This window comes from Hyperolius riggenbachi, chromosome 1, assembly GCF_040937935.1.
Source record: "Hyperolius riggenbachi isolate aHypRig1 chromosome 1, aHypRig1.pri, whole genome shotgun sequence".
Classification (NCBI taxonomy): domain Eukaryota; kingdom Metazoa; phylum Chordata; class Amphibia; order Anura; family Hyperoliidae; genus Hyperolius; species Hyperolius riggenbachi.
In genome coordinates, this window is record NC_090646.1 from 645,157,055 (window position 1) to 645,179,358 (window position 22,304).

General features: G+C 45.7%; 1 protein-coding gene across 5 annotated transcripts in view; it reads right to left on the bottom strand.

Moving 5' to 3' along the window:
- Nucleotides 1-22,304, bottom strand: part of SMAD4 (SMAD family member 4) — a 103,711-nt gene that overhangs the window by 43,749 nt on the left and 37,658 nt on the right. Inside the window, exons 4-9 of one of the 5 annotated variants that reach the window (XM_068251350.1) lie at nucleotides 21,857-21,886; nucleotides 12,901-12,987; nucleotides 12,345-12,431; nucleotides 4,603-4,689; nucleotides 3,777-3,860; nucleotides 429-644 (exon numbers count right to left, since the gene is read on the bottom strand). In XM_068251350.1, the coding sequence (XP_068107451.1) occupies nucleotides 429-644; nucleotides 3,777-3,860; nucleotides 4,603-4,689; nucleotides 12,345-12,431; nucleotides 12,901-12,987; nucleotides 21,857-21,886 (591 nt within the window). The remainder of the gene's footprint in view (nucleotides 1-428; nucleotides 645-3,776; nucleotides 3,861-4,602; nucleotides 4,690-12,344; nucleotides 12,432-12,900; nucleotides 12,988-21,856; nucleotides 21,887-22,304) is intronic. The other 4 variants (XM_068251351.1, XM_068251352.1, XM_068251353.1 and 1 more) reach the window with 4 other exon arrangements.

The window sequence follows — 22,304 nt, forward strand, 5'->3', positions numbered from 1 at the left end:
GAAACGTCTCTGCAGAGAGCCTAGCATGTATACATAACTCCCTGGGTGTCTAAATCAGAGATCAGCCTGGCCAATAGTCTCGGGATATGCCTTGGCCAAAGGCTAGCAATGCATCTCTACTCTCACCGGGAAGGGAAGACCCCGCAGAGGCACTGTATGGTGGGGAGTGAAAAGTAACACAGACACAATGGTTCCTGTGAAAAATTGGTAGCCATTCAATTAAGCTGATAACCATCATATGAGGAACTCACAAAGCTTGGCAAATAGAAAATAGAGTTTTTAGCCAAGGTCCCTGTAAACTTTGCAGAGTGGTTCCTGTGTACTAGGAGTAAATCACAAGATTCTGTATTGATCAGGCTCCTATAAAGGCTCCTCCTTATGCTGTGGACAGAAGAGGACTGCAGATAAGACGCACATCAGATACTCACTTGTGGAAGGGACTGGGATGCTGGAGAAGGAGGAGGGGTTGGGGGTGCCGGGCTCACTGGGTGCCAACAAGGAAGGGTTGCTGTAGCTCTCACTCGATGACCTGTTGCTTGGCGGATGCTGGATAGTCTGAATAGAATGTCCATCAGAAGAGGATATGCTTTGTTGTGCTTCATAGTCATGGCCATATTCATCCTTCACCAGTAAGCTAGATGGCGCTGTAACACAAAGAGGAACAAATCAATCCAAAAGATTCCTTAAAGTGTACCAGAGATCTTGAAAAGTAAAGATTTTATACTTACCCGCCCCATAAACATCCGAGTCCCTCGCCGTCCTTCCGCGGCCTGCCGTTCAGCCCCGGTAACTGGCGCAGTCCGGTCTTTTGCTCATGCGCAGTAGACCAGGGCTGACGTCACTGAGAAAGTTACTGGGGATGATAGCGGCTGAACGGCAGACCGAGGGAGGACAGGCGTGGGACATGTTTATGGGGCAGGAGGAAGCCCTGGGTAAGTACCAAATCTTTACTTTTCAAAATCTCTGGTTTACTTTAAAGTGTACCCGAGGTGACATGATGAGATAAAGGTGTATGTACAGTGCAAAACATAACCAGGCTGTTTTACTTGTATTATGCTGCCTGAAAGAGTTAATTTCTAGGCATGGAAGTGACAGCTTCTGTCTTGTCGGGAATATAGTAAACATCACCAATAAACAAATTACAGCCATAAAGGTTTTCCTGGCAGGATACAACTTCTGAGGGCAGGGAAAGAAAATACATGAACTATTGACCTTTTTCTAACTCTGGAACACTTAACAGGGTGCCGCTGATTAGACAAGACAGTAAAACATTCAACTTACTTTGTGAATGTTTAAATATAAAAGAAATCCCTGGGATACTTAGTCATTTTTAGGGGTGGGAGGATAAATATAATGGTTTATCTCATCGGTTTATTTTCACCTCGGGTTTACTTCAAAGCAAATCTGTGGATAAATTGTAAAATCGGTAAATTCACTTGCAATCTATGCCACACAAGTCAATCAGTGAAAATTTTGAGCACCTTTGTGTTTTTACACGTGTCCCCAACACCAACTGAGTGTTCATTAGTGATTAGAGACCCAGGCCCAAGTGCTAAGGTTAGTTTTTATCTCAGATAGCCGAGCAGTATAGAGGCCGACTAGTTGCAAGTGTGCAATCCACTTCAGAGTGGTGGGGAAAGTACTGTATATACTCACCTCCTTCATGGAAATCATTATGCTGGTAAATCCCCAAATGCTCTGTCCAACACCATCAATGCCTGTGTATAGATCATAGCTGCACTCTTTAACCACTTGAAGACCACAGGTTTATACCCCCCTAGTGACCAAGCGATACAATACAGCACTGCAGCTTTAACAGGTTATTGCACAGCCACACAACTTACCACCCAAATTAATCTTGCCACCTTTTCTTGTCTCTAACAAGACTTTCCTTCCATGGTCTCTGATCACTGCTACGATCGGTAGTGTTTCTACCTTCCCTCCACTAAATTGTCCTTGGACGTCGATCCGTTCACTTCCTCTCCTCTCACAGGCATCAGCCTATGAGAGGCATTTCACTGTGAGCCGCTCAGAGGGACAGCTAGTGTCCCCTGTACAGCGCTGCAATAGATCGCAGCGCTGTACAGATGTAAACGGTTTTGGTTTTTTTCAGTTAACAGCCTGCCAGCCGCGATCACAGGCAAACCGGGTAATCATGGAGTTCCTCTCTGTGTCTCTTCAGGGAATGATCACGGTTGTGTGCGAGCATTCCCTGCTAATCCCTTCCCTACACTCTTGATGCTGATCTGCGTTAGGTGGTCCTACCCTCCCACCTCCGATCGGCTTTAGGCGGTCGGGAGGGGGTTAAATCCCATCTAGCTTTATATTGTATCAGTCATTCTAATGCAGTCAGGCAATGAACAGAAACTGCAGCTACATCTCTACACAGGAAATTGTGGGTGGTGGCCGCAGTGAGTGGGTAGAGATGGTCAGTGAGATACTTATAAACTCCAGCTCCAGTGATGCACTGGGAGAAATCTCAAACTCACTCCAACCTGAATTATCGCAAATTCTTTCAGTTTTAAGAAAGCAAACTCTTGTTTTCCTTAGTATTTTAGTAAGGGGGCTTTTAGGACCATTGTAGCCCCTCATACACTCCAATGAGTTCTGGTTCACCATGAGTTTGCTGGTTAGTCTGACCCAAGGAAAAGCTACTTAGCGCATGTTCATGCTGGATCCACAAGCCTCTCTGCATAGTCCATTCCCCTCCTCCCAACCATAATCACTTCGCTAAAAGCAAGTTTCCAGACGGGAAGAGGCAGTCTTGCCCCAAGTTTCCTTCCCATCACCCTCCCATTCCCTCTTCTTCCCCGCCCAATTCACTCACTTGAAGGACACCAGAGACAACTATAATATGGGTATTGATATTTACCTGGAGCTTCCGCCAGCCTCATGAGATGCGTGGGCTGCCTTGCCATCCTCTCCGTTGTCTTGCAACCCCCCCCCCCCCTGGTCTGGCCAGCCACGTGCACACCCCTCCCACCCACCTCTCTTGTAGCTGGGGGCACACTTAACTTCTAAACTAAATACGCTTTTAACTTCTGAAGGGTCCCCGTTACAAGGGGCCACAATGTGAGCTTTGTACTCAAGTTTTATCTATGTGTATGCAATAAAGACATTTTGCTGAAGATATTTGACTATCGTTTTGCTTCTTCCTCTGGTGATGGTCACCTTGTTTATCGTTTTTTGTGTCATTGTGAGCACTGGGTGACTGCAGAGTTGACTACCTGAGGGGAATACTGCATATCTTTAGCGCTGAAGACCTTGAGACTGAGCTTACCTTCACTTCCAGTCCCTGTGATAAAGGTTAGTAAGAACAGAAGTTGAGGTAAAATCTCCTCACTGGAAACCCAAGTAATAAGACGTAGGCTGGACAACATCCAAAATGGGAGGCAGGGCAAGGTAAAGCTTTGTACACGACAAATGATTGACAGAAAATGCTTGTGTCTCATAACCTGAAGTCTACACAGGTGTCCCATATCCTCTGCAGTCAGCCGATGCTACTGAACACACAGGGTGTACAGTCCAGATGTTTCCATTAAGGATAAGTTTCATAATGGTATAAAGTTTCATGATGTTCTTGGTTATGAGGACTTAGAAGAATGTCTTAGCCAATTCCCCCACAGGACACAACCTGCTCCCCTGTCCACAGTACAGAACATGCCGCTTGCCTGGCATACATGTCAGTACATGGAACTCTGAGCACACCTTAGAAAATAAATGGATCATGTGCCCACGTGATTTCAGGGTCAAACGTGAGAAGCAAAGTCAGTCACCTGACATCTTTTTCCGGTAATCTTCTCGGGCAGAAATTTCGAGATCAGGTTCCTCCTCATACGTAGAATACATCGGTACCTGCCCTATAAAAATAATGTGCATTAGCGACCACCAAGCTGCTTAACATATCCGGGGTCTGGTGTGACTCCTGCTCTGCCCGGTGTGCCTACGTCGCTGCCACTGCCCTAGTACAATTACCAAATCCTGATATCGCCATTATAGCTCAACTAGTTGACCTAAGCCCGTTTAACGGGCTCTAGGTCTCGGTCCTGCCGCCGTCAGTCAGTGTGCATGCACCCGCCGCGTACACACACACACACACACACACACACACACACACACACACACACACACACACACACACACACACACACACACACACACACACACACACACACACACACACACACACACACACACACACACACACACACACACTCCTGCGTCCTGTCCCAAAGGCTGCATCAGTGCAGGACATGCGCAGTAACGCAAAAGCACTGACACACGGACAGGACGCAGGGACACTTGCTAATTATTAGGTAGGATAACAGAAAAAAAAGGAAAAGAAGATTCTAAAGAACAAAAAAAAACAAAAAAAACAAACAAAAAAAAAAGAATCTAATCCATCTTCTTAAACTCCATTTTATCTGAATAAGTCAATCTGACTTCCAAATCATGGTAAAAAAAAATGTCCTTCAGTAAAGTCATGTGCTTTTATATAACGCTGACATCTTCCGCAGCACTTTAGTACATAGTACATAGAGTACATAGATAGATAGTCACCTGACAATGCCACGGTGAAACGTGAGAGGCAAAGTTAGTCACCTGACAATGTCTTTTTCCGGTACACTTCCAGGGCAGAAACTGCAAAATCCGGTTCCTCCTCATACGTAGAATAGATCGGTACCTGCCCTATAAAAATAATGTGCATTAGCGACCACCAAGCTGCTTAACATATCCGGGGTCTGGGGTGACTCCTGCTCTGCCCGGTGTGCCCAAGTCGCAGCCACTGCCCTAGTAGATCATACTAAACCACATGCCGCCATCTGTACAGCTATACAAGTACTAACTCTTGATATCACCATTATAATTCAATAAGAGTCTGAAGAACAAGAAGAGAATCCAATCCACCTTCTTAAACTCCATTTTGTCTGAATAAGTCAATTTGACTTCCAAATCATGGAAAATCTCTTCAATCTTCTTCAATAAAGTCATGTGCCTTTATAGAACACCGACATATTCCGAAGCACTTTACAGAATACATAGTCATGTCACTGCTCTGACTGTCCTCAGAGGAGCTCACAATCTAATCCATACCATCAAGTCTAGGAGTAGAAGGTTGCCGGCACTACGGGATCTGTAGCCGTGTCACTGGGAGGGAGAATGGACAGATACTCAAAAAGCCACCTTGATAATATTACAGATACTGCGTGCTCATGACTAAAATTGCGAAACATACACATAGGATCAGCATCAAAAAAGGAAAACAGTTGAATCAGGTACTGCAGTAATTACTGTTTTAATGGGGTTTTCAGTTGTGAGTAAAATCACCATTTGTATCAAAAATTGTGACATTCAGAAAGGTAGGTACAAAACATCGTCATCTGTAGAAAAATCATCATGTGCAGACATCTTGTGCATTCAAACAGTTGCAAAAGGAGGATGTTCTACCATATCAGAGGGTGGCGGTGGTGGGTGCAGGCCTTCTGAGGCTGATACACGCGTGTATCAGCCTCGGAAGAAGCACCGCCGTGCGAAACGGCGGTTAGGCCATCGTTTTTGCCCTGCACCCACCACCGCCACCCTCTGATATGGTAGGACATCCTCCTCTTGCAACTGTTTGAATGCACAAGATGTCTGCACATGACGATTTTTCTACAGATGATGATGTTTTGTACCTACCTTTCTGAATGTCACAATTTTTGATACTAATGGTGATTTTACTCTCAACTGAAAACACCATTAAAACAGTATATACTGCAGTGCCTGATCCAACTAAACATATGCTGAAATGCCCTGACCTGCTTGGTCCAGCATTTCACAAAATAGTAAATTGCTCTCTGCAAGCAGGGAGGATTCCTACCTCTCTAAAAGAAGGAATCATCAAGCCCCTTCTTAAAAAACCTTCCATGGATCCAGATGCTATGAGCAGCTACAGACCTGTCTCCAACCTCCCCTTCTTAGGTAAAGTTATTGAAAAGGCTGTCTATCTGCAACTTGAAACCAGGCTGTCAGTAAACAACATCTTGGACCCTCTACAATCTGGCTTTAAGAAACACCACAGCTGTGAAACAGCCCTCATCCAAGTCTGCAACGATCTGCTCATGGCAAGGGACAGAGGGGAATGCTCCATCCTAATCCTGTTGGATCTCTCAGCTGCTTTTGATACAGTTGACCATAAAATCCTGCTTAACAGACTGCAGGAGTACTGTGGCATCAGTGGATCAGTCCTCCAGTGGTTCAGATCATTCCTGACTGACAGAACACAGAGAGTATCCCTAGGACCTATAATGTCCAAACCTGCACCTCTACAATTCGGAGTGCCACAAGGATCAATCCTATCCCCTCTGCTGTTTGCAATCTACATGTTGCCAATCGGTACACTTATCCAACGACATGGCCTGACGTACCACTGCTACGCCGATGACACACAGCTATACCTGTCCTTCAAACCTGGTGGAACAGACCCTACCCCAAAAATAAACTCTTGCTTAGCTGAGCTTCAGGCATGGATGAATGATAACTGGTTGAAACTGAATGCTGACAAAACTGAGGTCCTGTTTGTCCAAAGCCAGTGCTCGCCATCAAAACAGCTCTATCCTAAAGCAACACCAATCAGGATTGGGAATTCAGACAAACAGCTCCAACCTTGTGCGCAGCCTTGGCGTACTAATCGATGGGGAATTGAGTTTCAGAAACCAAATTTCATCTGTAGTTAAATCTTCCTTCTTTCATCTGAAGAACATTGCAAAGATTAAACATCTGATCCCCCCAGAGGATCTTCAAACCCTAGTCCACGCCTTCATCACATCACGGCTGGACTACTGCAATGCCCTTTATGCTGGCCTCCCCAAAAAGGACCTGCGTCGCCTGCAATTAGTGCAGAATGCTGCTGCCAGATTGCTAACAAACCAGCCTCGCCACTGTCACATTACACCGATCCTTCGCTCACTGCACTGGCTACCAGTAGAATGGAGAATACTCTTCAAGATTGGACTGCTGACATTCAAATCCCTGCACAATCTGGGCCCTGGATACATGAAGGACTTGCTGAAGCTGCACCACACCTCTCACAACCTCAGATCAGCAAGTTCTATAAACTTGGTCACTCCCAGAGTGCACCTCAAAAAATCTGGAGACAGAGCCTTCTGTCATGCTGCCCCTACTCTTTGGAACTCCCTACCACACCCAGTAAAGACAGCACCATCCCTGGAGCTATTCAAATCCAGACTGAAAAGCCACCTGTTTAGCCTGGCATTTCCAGATTTATAAAATTCTTCCTCTGTACCACGATGGTCGGAGCCATGCTTATGCGCTTTGAGTCCCACGGGAGAAAAGCGCTTTACAAATGTTATTTGTTGTTGTTGTTGTTTTCCTTTTTTGATGCTAATCCATACCATCATGTCACAGACTGTCCTAGGGATGATCAATGAGATGAAAAGAATTGTGACTTGATGCAGGATTATGTAAATTTGCTATGCAAACGTCCCACCAAGATTTTATTGATTGGTCAATTTTCAAGCTGCATATATTTGCATACAGAATTTGCAATATTTGCAAATCAAGTTGGAATTCTTTGCATCTCATTGCCCATCCCTACCCGCAACCTAATATCCATATGGCCTATGAAATTATGGAACATTTTATTGTTTGAGATGATAGCTTGTTGAATGAAGTTGCAGGTTAGGTGTACACATGCTAGACTGCAGAACAATCATCTCAGCAGAGTCTCCGTTGGTGCGCATACAAGGTTTTATCCGTTCGGATTTAATTCTAGGTCTGACAAAATATTTCTGCTGAACTGGTCTCCAGATTCTAGGAAAAACTTTTAGGTAGACATTCGGTTCTGCTCACTCAAAAACCGACTTTCTCTGGCCATAACACTTTTCGAACAGACAAGAACATCGGACTGCTTCACTGCTCCAAGTTCTCTGCTGCTGGAGAAAATGCCATTTCTGTGTTGGACAACTGACCATGGAAGGATTGAAGTGGTCTTCTATCACCAGGTGTTCCCATTGGTTTTGGGGGCTCTAAAAGATTCTGGAAGGGATTCCCAACCATCAAGTACGTCATACTGTGCACCTGGGTGCTCCTAAGTGCGGAAAACTAAACAAACCTTCCCATAAAGGAGGTCTGTTAATTGTATGGGCTTTTGGAAGGACAGCATGCATTTACTTACCTATGAGGCTGTTCCATAGCACCTCACGTCCATATGGAAGCCTCAATCTCCTTTGGCACAGGTTAAAATTCCCGTTGTGACTTCCTGTGCCCCTGCAGCTGCATTGCATGCTGGGGATGCATGATGCATGCTGGCACGTAGTTCATTGATGTTGTTGCATCTCCTTGACAGAATACGTAATCACATCGATGGGAACTACATCTCCCGGAATGCATTGCAGCTGCCAGGGACCGAGGACATCACTGCGGTTCTGCGGCACGGGCAGATAGAAAACGAAGGCTTTCATATAAACGGGGATGGGGCTCCCGTATGTAAATTCCTGCTGCTTCCCTAAAATCCACACCATTAATGAACATCAACTTGGGAGAGATTTGTTTAAAGGATACACGAGCCAAATAAAAGATCAGATTTACTTATCTGGGGCTTCATTCAGCCCTAGAAGCCCATGTGTCCCTCATCGCAGCTCTGCTCTCCGCCAGTGTCCTGCGGTCCCCTCTGTAGTCCAACATGGCCAGCGGCTTCAGCGCATGCACGAGCCCGCACCGCTTACGGTGATACTATGGTGGCCAGGAGCGTTCTGCACCTCCACAGAATGTTCCCAGCTACGGAGAGGACCACAGGGCACTAGCAGAGTGAGGAGCTGCGGGAAGGGACACATAGGCTTCTAGAGCTGGAGGAAGCCCCAGGTAAGCAAATCTGATGTTCTTTAATGTATCCTTCAAGAAGTTCATAATTACACGTATTATAGATCTTGTAAAATGAAGTTATAATTAACTCTCAGGTCAGTTTCTTCCAACTCCGATGCTCCGTGTCCAATGGCTTCAGGCAAGCAGCCCCGCCCCTAGCACAGGAATGCCACGGAAGCATCACTGCCCTTTCCTGCAAGGCACAGGGCTGAGAGCCAGAAATCAGCGGACACGGAGCTCGGGGAAGAAAGTGATCTATAGAATGTGTCATGACTGAATAGGCTCCTCTCACCCTCTGAAACTTCTTGGCTGCGTTCCCATCCGAGAATGAGTGCGTCTGCACGGTATTCCCCCACAGACAGGCCCAGATTTACCTCACAGGAGCCTATAGGCACAGACGTTCTGGCACCTTACACTTTGCCCTCCATGAACCCTCAAACCCCCACCAAACTGCACAGCAAGTGTGCTGGCTGGTCCGGCTGTCACTTTTCTCTCATTTTCATGCTCATCGGGACTCTGCGTAGGGAAGGAGGATGACAGGCACTAGGCAGGGGAGTGAGCCGCCTTTCCATTATCGGGCGCCTGTAGGCACGTGCCTACAGTGCCTAATAGTAAATCCGGCCCTGCCCAAAAGGACACAACCTGCTCCCCTCTCCACAGTACAGAACATGTCGCTTGCCAGGCATGCCAGTACAGGGAACTCAGAGCAGGCTTCAGTAAGTAAATGTATTGTGCTTTACACAGGGTGCCTATGTGGCTTCAGAGTCAAACGTGAAAGGCAAAGTTAGTCACCTGGCAACGTCCTTTTCTGGTAATCTTCCCGGACAGAAAACGCAAGATCAGGTTCCTCCCTATATGTAGAATACATCGGTACCTCCCCTATAAAAATAATGTACATTAGCGACCACCAAGCTGCTTTACATAACCAGTATGGGGTGACTCCTGCTCTGCCCGGTGTGCCCACGTCGCTGCCACTGCCTTACATCATACTAAATAATAAAAACATGTCGGCATCTGCACAGCTGTACAATTACAGACTCCTAATAAATAGATCGTGCTTTGTACAGGGTGTCCACGTGACTTCAGAGTGAAACGTGAAAGGCAAAGTAAGTCACCTGGCAACGTCCTTTTTCGGTAATCTTCCCGGACAGAAACCACATGATCAGGTTCCTCCCTATATATAGCATAGATTGGTACCTCCCCTATAAAAATAAAGTGCATTAGTGACCACCAAGCTGCTTAACATATATGATCTGGTGTGACTCCTGCTCTGCCCGGTGTGCCCACGTCGCTACCACTGCCCTAGTAGGTCATACTAAAACACATGCCGTACAATTGCTGTAAAATGTATCTGTGCAATTACTAACTCTGAATACCGCCATTATAATTCAACCAGCAACAGAAGAGTCTGAAAAACAAGAAGAGAATCCAATCCATCTTCTTAAAGAGACTGAAGAGTTAATAAAAATCACTTTTTACCCTATATTCAACAGGGGCATGTTTGCCCCTGCTAAAACACTGCTCTCCCGCTGCAGAACGAGGGGTCTTTACCCCCCAAATCCCCTCCGTAATGCCCGGGGATCGCCTCCTGTTGAGGCAGGGCTAATGGCCACAGCCCTGCCTCTCAGCGCATCTATCAGTGCTGATCGCCGCCTCTTCACCTCTCAGTCTTCCTTCACTGAGAGGGGCGGGGAGAGGCGGAGATCTGCCGGCTGATAGACGCGCATGGAGGCAGAGCTACAGCCATTAGCTCTGCCTCCATGAGCAGCAAAATCTACGACCAAGTTGGTCGTGGATTTTGCAGGGGGGGGGGATTTGGGGGGTAAAGACACCTCATTCTGCCGCAGGATAGTGGCGTTTTAGCAGTGGCAAACATGCCCATGTTGAATATAGGGTAAAAAGCAATTATTTATAACGCTTCAGAGTCTCTTTAAACTCACTTTTTCTCCCCCAAAAGTGGGGGAAAAAGTCACTGTGCCTTAGAGTCCAAATGCAGGAAGTAGCTGACTTGTGAATGCCTGCCAATACCTCCAACCTGCCGCAATGTCAGGCACTCCCTGTACTGTGTCCATGCAGAGGAGGACACAAGGGGACAAAAAAAAGGGCATAAAGGGGGACACAAAGGGGCATAGAGGACACAGGGAGACAAAAAGTACAAGGGGGCACAAGGTACAAAGGAGTATAATTCACAAGATGCAGCTTCTCCATGGATTCACCAGGTATATATATATATATATATATATATATATATATATATATATATATATATATATATACCCTTTTTTTGTCCTCTAAAACTAGGTGTGTCTTATGGTCAGGCGTCTCATAGTCCGAAAAATACGGCAAGTCAATTTGGCTTCCACATCATGGAATACTTTATTTCCTACAATGAAGTCATGTGCCTTTATATAATGCCATTTTTCCTGGCACTTTACAGAGTAGAGCAGGGCTGCGAAGTCAGAGCAATTTTGGGTACCTGGAGTTTGAGATTTCATAAAACTGAGGAGTCTGATGATTTTTGGAATGACTCTGCAGCCCTGGGGTAGAGACTTAACAAAATAAATGGCATGTACTTTACATAGTGTGCCCATGTGGCTTCAGGGTCAAATGTGAAAGGCAAAGTTAGTCACCTGACAATTTCTTTTTCCGGTAATCTTCCCGGACAGAAACCGTGAGATCAGGTCCCTCCTCATACGTAGAATACCTCCCCTATAAAATCGATGTGCATTAGCGACCACCACGTTGCTTTGCATATCCGGGGTGAGGCGACGCCTGCTCTGCCCGGTGTGCCCACATCGCTGCCACTGCCCTAATAGATTTTACTAAAAACACATGCAGGCATCCGCACAGTAGTACAATTACCAACTCCTGATAACACCATAACAATTCAATAATAGGAGAAAAATAATAGAAGATACTGAAGAACAAGAAGAGAATCCAACCCATCTTCTTAAACTCCATTTTATCTGAACAAGTCCGTTTGACTTCCAATATTTCCTACAATTAAAAGGAACCAGAGATTATTGAAATTAAAAAAAAAAAAAAATACATACCTGGGGCTTCCTCCAGCCCCATCCGCCTGTATCGCTCCCACGCCACCCTCCTCCGCTGCCCGCAGCTACGAGAACCGGGTGCTGTCACTGCCGTCATCGGAGCCAGCCTACATAGGAGAAGTGTGCCCTCTATGTGTCTCTCCAGCGGCTGCTGGAGAGATACACAAACCGTGCACTTCTCTTATGCTAGACTGGCTCCGACTGACGGCAGCGCAGACACGGTTCTCGTAGCTGCGGGCAGCGGAGGAGGGTGGCGTGGGAGCGATACAGGCGGATGGGGCTGGAGGAAGCCCCAGGTATGTATGTATTTTTTTTCATCTCCGGTTCACCAAGTCATGTGCCTCAAGACTTTACAAAATAAATGGATCAGGTTTTACACAGTGTGCCCACGTGGCTTCAGGGTCAAACGTGAAAGGCAAAGTTAGTCACCTGAAAACATCTTTTTCCGGTAATCTTCCCGGACAGAAACCGCGAGATCAGATTCTTCCTCATAAGTAGAATAAATCGGTACCTCCCCTATAAAAACAATGTGCATTAGTGACCACCAAGTTGCTTTACATATCCGGTGTGAGGTGACTCCTGCTCTGCCCGGTGTGCCCACGTCACTGCCACTGCCCTAGATAGAGAATTCTAAAAATATGCCGGCATCCGCTGTACAATTAGAAAAATAACAGAAGATACTGAAGAACAAGAAGAGAATCCAATCCATCTTCTTAAACTCCATTTTATCTGAATAAGTCAATTTGACTTCGAAATCGTGGAAAATCTTCTTTCCATCAATTGTTGTCATGTGCCTTTATATAAACTCTGACGTATTCCGCAGCACTGTACAGAGTACATAGTCATGTCACTGACGGTCTTCAGAGATTGTCCTCATCTCCCACAGCACTTTACAGAGTAGAGACTTTAAAAAAGAAACGAATCAGGATTTACACAGTGTGCCCACATAGTTTTAGGGTTAAACGTGAAAGGCAAAGTTAGTCACCTGGCAATGTCTTTTTCCGGTAATCTTCAAGAACTGAAACCGCAAGATTAGGCTCCTCCCCATATGAAGAATACATCGGTACCTCCCCTATAAAAATAATGTGCATTAGTCCCCCTTTAGTATTAATTCAACGTAAAAACAAAAACAAAAAACAAACAAAACACAAAACACAATGATCTAGGCCAGGGGTGTCCAAAATCTGGCTTGAAGGACATCTGCGGCCACCAAGCGTTTTCTAGTGGCCCCCGAAGCTTTAACTAGCTTTCAACAGGCAGGCTTTTGCTACGGCGCCACATGCATCAGTAGTTGTAATGATGAGGCTGGCAAGCCACATCACTTGGTGTGCAGGAAGCTGCCGCATTCACACAGACGCGAGACTCTGCAAGACTACGTAAAAATGGCCGCTTGAGTCCATACAATGCAGACTCTGGCGGCCATTTTTTCTGTAGTTCTATAGCAAATGCTATATAACTACTGGAGAGCGGAGGGGGAGACAGAGTGGCGATTTCAAGTGAAAGAGCGGCAGCTTTCTGGACACCAAGTGATGCGAGTAGCCAGGCAACATCATTACAACTGTTGGTGCCTATGAGGAGGAGGAAGAAGATTAGAGGGGGACATAGAGGACTGACTTTAGGTGAAACAGCAACAACTTCCTGGACACAAAGTGATGCAGGTCACCAGCCACATCACCACAACTACGGATGCCTGTGATGCCCCAGCAGGGTGAGGAGGAAAACAAACAGTGAAGGGGTGGGACACAGAACTTCCAACACAGCGAGTGAAGGAGGGAAAGAGGAGGGGGCCAACTATAGCAGCAGCCACCACTGTGCCTGAAGCAGTCGGCAATTATCAGGCACCACTGTGCCAGCAACAACCTCTTTGCAAAAAGTAGCCGCCACTGCACCAGCAGCACTAAACACCATACATTAACAGCCGCCACTGTGCCAGCAGCAGCTACCTCTTTGTCAAAACTAGCCTCCACTGCGCCAGCATCAGCCACCACTGCACCAGTAGCACTAAACACTAAACATTCAATAGCAGCGCCACTTTGCCAGCAGCAGTAAGAGCCGCTGATTAGCAGCAGCCACTGTGCTAGCAGCAGCAGCCACCACCGCTTTGCAGCAGCCACCATGCGGACATCTGAACATTTGGCAAGATGGGCAGGCGGCAAAAATGTTATTTCCTTTTTGCTAGTTTGGCCCTCTATCAGTCTCGAGAATGCCAATATGGCACTCGGTCTAAAAACGTTTAGACACCTCTGGTACAGGCAGACATATAAACAAAACTAGCTATACTAGCAGATTGGTACCCGCTGGGCACAGTGAAAGATGGAGGACAACAGAATGTAGCAATATCTGCTAACAGAGGAAGACTTAGAAGGAGAAACCCATCCTGGAAAGTTACAAGAAAACTTGAAACTTCCTTAGTTATCTTCCAGGACAGCAAAGTAAACTAGAAACTTTAAGCCTCAGGGTGGGACCTTTTCCTCCTGAAAACTTCTTAAAGGGAAGGTTCAGGGAAACGTTTAAAAAAATAAAAATCCATATCCACTTACCTGGGGCTTCCTCCAGCCCGTGGCAGGCAGGAGGTGCCCTAGCCGCCGCTCCAGAGGCTTCCGGTCGTCTTCGGTGGCCGACCCGACCTGGCCAGGCCGGCTGCCAGGTCGGGCTCTTCTGCGCTCCAAGGACGGGCTCTTCTGCGTCCCACGCGGGCGCGCTGATGTCATCGGACGTCCTCCGGGCTTCTGTAGTGTCTGATGAAAGGAGATGTCGCACGACCTCCAAGCTGCTTTACGTATTCGGTTTGGAGTGATTCTTGCTCCGCTTGGGCGTGCACACGTTGCTGCCATGGTCCTAGCAGAGCGTGAAATAGATGCCGGCATCAGTACCACTTGAACAATTACCGACTCCTGATATCCTAACAAATTATTCCTGCTGGACTGGTCTCCACATTCTGAATTACTTTAGGATTCTGAGAACCATTTAAATGAACAGCTTTAGGGTAGATATCCCATTCTGATCACAGAACGGAATATCTAGGAATGGTTCACTGCTCCGAGTTTTCAGCTGCTGGAGGAAAATGCCATTTCTGTGTCGATCAATCTGTCTCAAGAATTCCAGATCATTCTGGTAGAGTAGAGTTTCCATTCAAAATCCACCAAAAAACAAGTGGTCAGCCAAACGTGGGACAATGTGACTGGATGCCTCCTGAAGCGCAATGAAGTCTCCCCTCAGAATGCTCAGTGTGAAAAAGATCCCAAACCATGGGTGCTGGAAATGTAAAGTCCTGAGAAATGTCTGGAAGCTACGGTCATTTTAAGTTTACCAATGCAAGTCCCTCGAATGTGTGACCGACCATGTACGTTTTCAGAAAAAGGAGGTTTTTTTTAATACAATTTAAAGAGGAACTCCAGTGAAAATAATGTAGTAAAAAAGTGCTTCATTTTTACAATAATTATGTATAAATGATTTAGTCAGTGTTTGCTCATTGTAAAATCTTTCCTCTCCCGATTTACATTCTGACATTTATTACATGGTGACATTTTTACTGTGGGCAGGTTATGTAGCTGCTCCTAGCGGTTTTGGCTGTTAGAGACAGCTGTAAACAGCTAATTCCTGTCTGTGAACATTGTTACATTGTGGCAGTTTGCCCAGAGTACCGCGGTACTCAGAGCTTCTTGTGGGAGGGGTTTCAGCACAAAAGCAGTCATACAGCGCCCCCTGATGGTCTGTTTGTGAAAAGCATCATATTTCTCATGTAAAAGGGGGTGTCAGCTACTGATTGGGATAAAGTTCAATTCTAGGTTGGAGTTTCTCTTCAAGTTTTCCAAGATATTGAACATAAACTGAACCAGTTAGGTTTGTGGAATAGTAACCGGTCTCTATGCTGTTTTGAGGGAATGGCAAACAAATCCACCAACTGAACAATCCCTGCAGGAGCTCAGAGGGAGCAATGCCAGAAGAGGGTCCCTGAGAGCCTTTGAAACCAGGAATCTACTGTAGAGAGGAAAGCCAAACTAAATCCGTCAATACAATGCACCCCCGACCAGCCTTTCCTACTAAGTAAATCTGTAAGTTGGTTTACTTAATATTAGAGATACCTACACTGGTGATTTTATTCTCTTAGGAAACAGTCTCTCTCTACTCACCGTTCAACAGTGATGGCTAAATATGGACTAAAACAAAACATACACAATAAAGCATGGCTTTTGAGACCACACTACTGTAGCCATAGATCAACATTAATTTCAGCTGTTTTGGCTGCATCCATAAGCTAGGCTAAACCAGCTGCAAGCAACTCTTCTCCGTACCTGCTTCAATTTGTTCTTCTAATTGGTTCCACTTAAATGAAACTGCAGTGGAAGTAACAAGGGTAGCAGATGCTTTTCAGGCCCTTTAGAGAAATGTGTACTGTTTTGGTCGGCGTGATCTTTGAGACCTTTAAAGGCCAACTGATAATCTTTAGATAATTGCAAAAAAAAGCATCGAAACTTGGACTATGGGCTACTTTGATGGTGCTTTATACCATGATCAAGCTTATTATGCAGAGTGCATTCTTCTTCTGTTTGTAATTGGATATGTAACATATTCTGTGCCTTTGGCTGGAATTTTTATTTTTGAAGCTGGAGGTTCAGTGGATTTATCCACATCCTCCTCTTCTTCAGATTGTCTCACTCAGATTGTTTAAAAGCAGTGCAATTTTTTCACAAGCTTTTAGACCCTAAAAATCCTACTGCTAGATAGATCTGTGGCAGCCCTGCACATTACACACCTTCTATGGCTTCTAACTCGGGATTGCCACTCTGAGCTACAGATTTCCATCCCAAGCCTGTCTCGGGGTTACCGCCAAGAAACTACTCTCAATCATTGAGTTTTGTGCTGCTCAAGAAGAGAACAAGGGTTAAATTCACGCAGCCCCACAACAGCGAATGTGATCTGGATTTTGCTTTCATTTCAAAGATACTACATGATGGCACGCAGAGACGCAACCGATTGCCAAGTGGTTCTCAACAGGGGCAGACTTTAAAGAGGAACTGTAGCGGCAAGAACAATAAATAAAATTGCTTATTTTTTTTACAATATTCATTTATAAATTATTTCATCAGTGTTTGCCCATTGTAAACTCTTTCCTCTCCCTGATTTACATTCCGAGATTTATCACTGGTGGTGACAAAGTTCTATGCACAGAGGGAGATAAGATGACGCTTTCTTGGTAGTTGGGAAAAAGCAGTCATTTCCCACAATGCAATGAGGTCCACAGACAGCAGACTGTCAGGGCCATGGTCATGACATCACACTGTGGGAGGGGTTTTACCACAATATCAGCCACACAGAGCCCCATGAAGATCTATTTGAGAGGTATCAGCTACTGACTGGAATGAAGTTCAATCTTGGGCTAAAGTTCCTCTTTGATCCTGAACTCCTGGAATAGGACTGTGACAAAGATGAGGAGCATGTTGTACTAGATCAGTGATGGCTAACCTTGGCACTCCAGCTGTGGTTGAACTACAAGCCCCATGAGGCTTTGCAGTACTCTGACAGCTCCAAGCATAACTCCTGGAGGCAGAGGCATCATGGGGTTTGTAGTTTTGTCACAGCTGGAGTGCCAAGGTTAGCCATCACTGTACTAGATATTCTGAAGTGGTCTATCCCCAAAGATAAACTTTCCAATACATGCAAGTAAGCAGGGTTTGGTATAAGCACTCACAGTAAGGAGAACCACACTCCCCATTGATGCAATCCCAACCTTCTGAAAAAGCTCAAGTTCCCAGCTCCCTTTTCCGGACACAGTATTATATTTAAGTCAAGTAGTTGCAAATGGGCAATGGGTTAAGCATGCCTTCTCTGCGCAATTTCAGCAAACTCCCGTTACCATATAGAACTCCTCTTATTTACCTTATTGAGAACTGCCTGCTAAACACCAAATTGGTTTCATCTAGAATCTATAAAGCCCTTGCCTCCTATACTGCTTTGCAGCATACCTTACTCTTTAAAGAGGAACTGTAACGACAAAACGGCCCCTGGGGGGTACTCACCTCGGGTGGGGGAAGCCTCAGGATCCTAATGAGGCTTCCCACGCCGTCCTGCGTCCCTCGGGGGTCTCGCTGTAGCCCTCCGTACAGCCGTGACGCAATATTTACCTTCCTGGCTCCTGCGCAGGCGCTCTGATGCCTCTCGGCGCCGAAGTAGGCGGAAATACCCGATCGCCGTCGGGTCTGCTCTACTGCGCAGGCGCAAGTTTCCGGCGCCTGCGCAGTAGAGCAGACCCGACGGAGATCGGGTATTTCCGTCTATTTCCGTGCCGAAAGTCGCCACAGCGCCCCCGCTGGAGCCAGCAAAGGTAAATATTGAACTGACAGTCGGCACAGTCGCCGGCTGTTCGGAGGGCTGCGGCGAGACCCCCCGTGGGACAGAGGACGGCGTGGGAAGCCTCATTAGGATCCGGAGGCTTCCCCAACCCGAGGCGAGTACCCCCCAGGGGAGGTTTTTGTTGTTACAGAGTCTCTTTAAGAGCTTGCTCACACTAAGAGCATTTTCGCTTTTTTTTTTTGGTGATTTTTTGCTGGTGATTTTTTAAAATCGCTTTAAAAATGCTTCTGCGATGTTACTCCGAGTGAGTGTTCTCACATGAGCGATCAGCTTTCTTTCTAATCTGAAACTCCATACCTGCACCTTTTCCTGAGCGTTTGCGCCTCAATATAAAGTATGAAAGAATCGCAAAGCACTTTAGAAGAGCGATTTCCCAAGCACTTTTAAGAATAAATACATTGTATTTATTCAGTTCCAGGTCAAAGAGTTCACTTCCTGAGTGTCAGGAAGGAAAAAAAATGCTGGACGAAAGCGCAAACTGCTCTGAAAGCGAAGGGAAAAAATCGCTTTCAAAAGCGCTTAGCGCTTGTGATTTCTAATGTGAACAAGGCCTAAAAGACTATGGGAAGCAGATGATCTCTCCATAGACGCGCAGGACTTGGTGGACACTCCCCAGGCAGTTAAGAAATCTTCTACTTGGCAACAGCATAGGCCGATCCATTGCTATACATTGCACAGAGTGTACCCAACTGTCACAGGCCGCTAAATATAAGACTTGCGCTCCACAGACCCAAATGCCACTCTGAGTCGCCCTTTACCGTTCAGTCTGGTCTTGTTTATTCCTTTTGGCCCCATCTTTTCTGCATGACAAAATGGGGTGTCCTATCTTATGTACCCCCACACTTCTTTGCTGACAAAATATATGCAAATCCACCAAAACACATTTAAAAAACTCTGTTCTACGCTAAACAAGACATTGCATGCTAGTGGCCATCAGACATTTCCCATGCCTTTGCTAGTTGGAAGCCATGCATAGATAGACCGCCTGTTAATTAAAGTTACTGTAAAACTGCACTAAGTTTTATCAAATTTGGGATAAAAGGAAAGAACATTGGAACCTGCCTAGGAGGCCTCTTTAGTAGCATTTCTAAAAGAGACTAACAATTGTCAGCCTTTTTACCTTCTTTCCTATAAGTTCCTATACCTGTTCTAATGTGGTCTGGATTACTGCAGCCTTTTCTAGTTGCACTGTCTCTGTAATATATTGAATCTTTTCTTTGTCAAGCTTTGTCGACCCAGGGAGGAATGGGCTGCCTCGGTTGTAATAAATTCAAGTTATGCACGCCCCCTGCAGGCTCTGTATGCTTTGTTTACTCCTCACAGACACTGCTCTCAGTTTCAGCTTGTCTGTGTTGCAGTTTGTGAGGCTGAGGGGGGAGAGCTACCTGTCACATGCTGAGAAACTGAATAATCCCAGACTGGAGTACAGAAACTTGTATACTGTAATATGATAGAGACATACATACATAACTTCCTGGTTAGCGACCATGTTTTTTGTTTGTAAACACTGTCTAAAGCCAGGATCGCGGCAGGGAGTGGCGGAAATGGCAAAGAGGGACCAAGGAGATCAGTGACTCGATTGGTACGTTTTATTATAGTACAAATCGGACAGTACAGGTTCTCTTTAATCTGATGTAATGCTTGTATCGTATTTTCTCTCTAATGGGTAGTTCTTGCTTTTTGTTCCACCTACTATCCTATTATGTATTGACTTTTCTAGAGCCTCCCTTATGTGATTGACTGTCTTGTACTCAAATACGCCCGACAAGTTGTACATGTATCGTTTTTTTTTATTTCCCAAAATGAACTGACTTTACCCTTTGCCCTGGTATTATGCACTGTCTCCACTTAGTTGCATGTGCTGTATATTCTACAATAAAGCCTATTCGTCGTTAAAAAACAAATACACACAACTAAGACCACGAAGCATGTTGAGCTCTATGAACGGAGACTTCCTTGCACCAGCAACTCCGTCGGATTGACAGTGAAGCAGCAGCCAGGTTTAGGTACAAGCAGACTAGTTCTAAGTACAAAGGTTGCCGAACCCCCATTGTTCACGGCCTGCACAGCCTCCTCAGGGGGGAAATTGCTCTTCAGCTAGCAGATGTAAAATCTGGCAGACTGCTAATGTGTGCATGAAGCTAAAAGGAACTGAAGTGATGGAAATACAGAGACGGCCATCTTCATACACTTAAAAACAATGCCAGTTCCATGGCTGCTATGCTGAGCTTTAGGCTTTAGTTGTGTCTGAGTCACAGCCCTGCAACAAGCATGCAGCCAGTGGAGTCACACCAGAGTCATCTGATCTGCAGCTCATTCTGGGCCAGTGACTTAGTATTAGAGGCGGAGCATCAGTACAGACGTCCAGCAGCTGTCATTGTTTAATAGGGAAAGAAGATGGCAGCCCCAAATATTTCCATCCCTTCAGGTCCCCTTTAAAGTAAAATAATTGGACAACATTTGGATGTGGGCTTGGCTTGCACAGCTTCCAACCTAGACAAAAAACAAACAAACAGAACAATCACAATACCTACACCAGTTTCCACCACTACATAGCACACAGGCAGAAAGTAACATGAAACCCCCTTACCCTTGAGCTCCCAGAAGCCACCACTCTTTCAACAGTATAGCAGGCATGCTGCCTCCAGTAGGTAGTCCATTCTCAGACAGATGACTGTGTAAGCAGCTCACACAGACTGACCAGCTTCTATGAATCTGAAGGACACCACATGTGTAGACCTGCCACAGCGGCTGGAGAAAAAAAGTCTCCGCCCACAGACAGCACTATCCCAGCATGCCCAAAGCATCAGCCAAACGCTTCCTGTACATGAGCGAAAGTGCCAGGTAACAATCTGATGACTTCAGCATGGCAGAAACCCAGCCAGCATTATAGGGTCCTCTCTTGTGGTGAAGCCCACCTGCCATCCAGGAGTAAGCCCACAAGTGACAGATGGTCTTCATAACACCCATCAGCACAGACTGGTCGCTCACACACAGCCTCCAGTAACCAGGGTCACATTCTCTAAGAGATCCTGTCCAGCATGCATATAGAAATCACCATTACTGAAGGAACACTAAGGCATGTTTCACACTGCGGGTGATTCCATGGCGTTTGCTCTGTGACTGCCGATCGCTGGGTAGTGCAGTGGCTCCCTATGGAACCATTCCCACTGCAGAGGTTGCGATTGCAAAAGCACCGCATGCAGCAATTTGTGAGCGATTGCAGAAAAACTCAGCAAAAATCATCCTTTTCAGTGTGAAACAGCCCTAATAAATTTTCTTCTCCGATAACCCGACAGTCTCAGGTGATATGGAGCCGATCTACCTGTACCGACAGGAATCAGCCGATTGACAGGAATGTAAAGCTAAGCAAGCAGCAAGTCCCGACATCAATCTATTGAAAACAGAGGCCAGTCTACGATTTCAGCACAGACGGTGGAATAATGAGAACATTCATGAAAGTGATGCTATTGTTCTGTTACACTTAACACAGTTTTTTTCTTTTCAAGTTAGCGCTGTTAAAAAAAAAAAAAAAAAAAAAAAAAAGCAAGCAGTGTTACAATGGACCATGTAAAAGCAATACTTACCAGTGCTTTGCAGAGTCAACCCAGACAGGTCTGAAAAAAATAAAAAGAAAAACAATTAACGATCTAAAAAAAAACAGGAGCAAGGTGGCTCCACCCACACAGTCATGCAAATGTAAAGTTATGTCCATAAATGTTTAGACAGAATAAATAGGCATATTTATTTTAAAAAAAAATATATACAAATAAACATCCTGGGAGTGATCATAGCCCACCAACTGAAAGCTCTGTTGGTGGGCAGAAAAGGGAGGGTGGGGGGAGTTGTACGGCCCTGCAGTGAGGCCTTAAAGCTGCAGTGGCCTTTGTCAGGAATATAGCAGCTAGTTATGATAAGGATAATACAGTAATATATTTTCATTTTCCCATTTTTGTCTGCTGTGTACTACTGTATCATATGGGATTGTCTGCTAGCCAGTCTGGCTTTGAAGGCTGGCAGCTGCCTGGAGTTCGT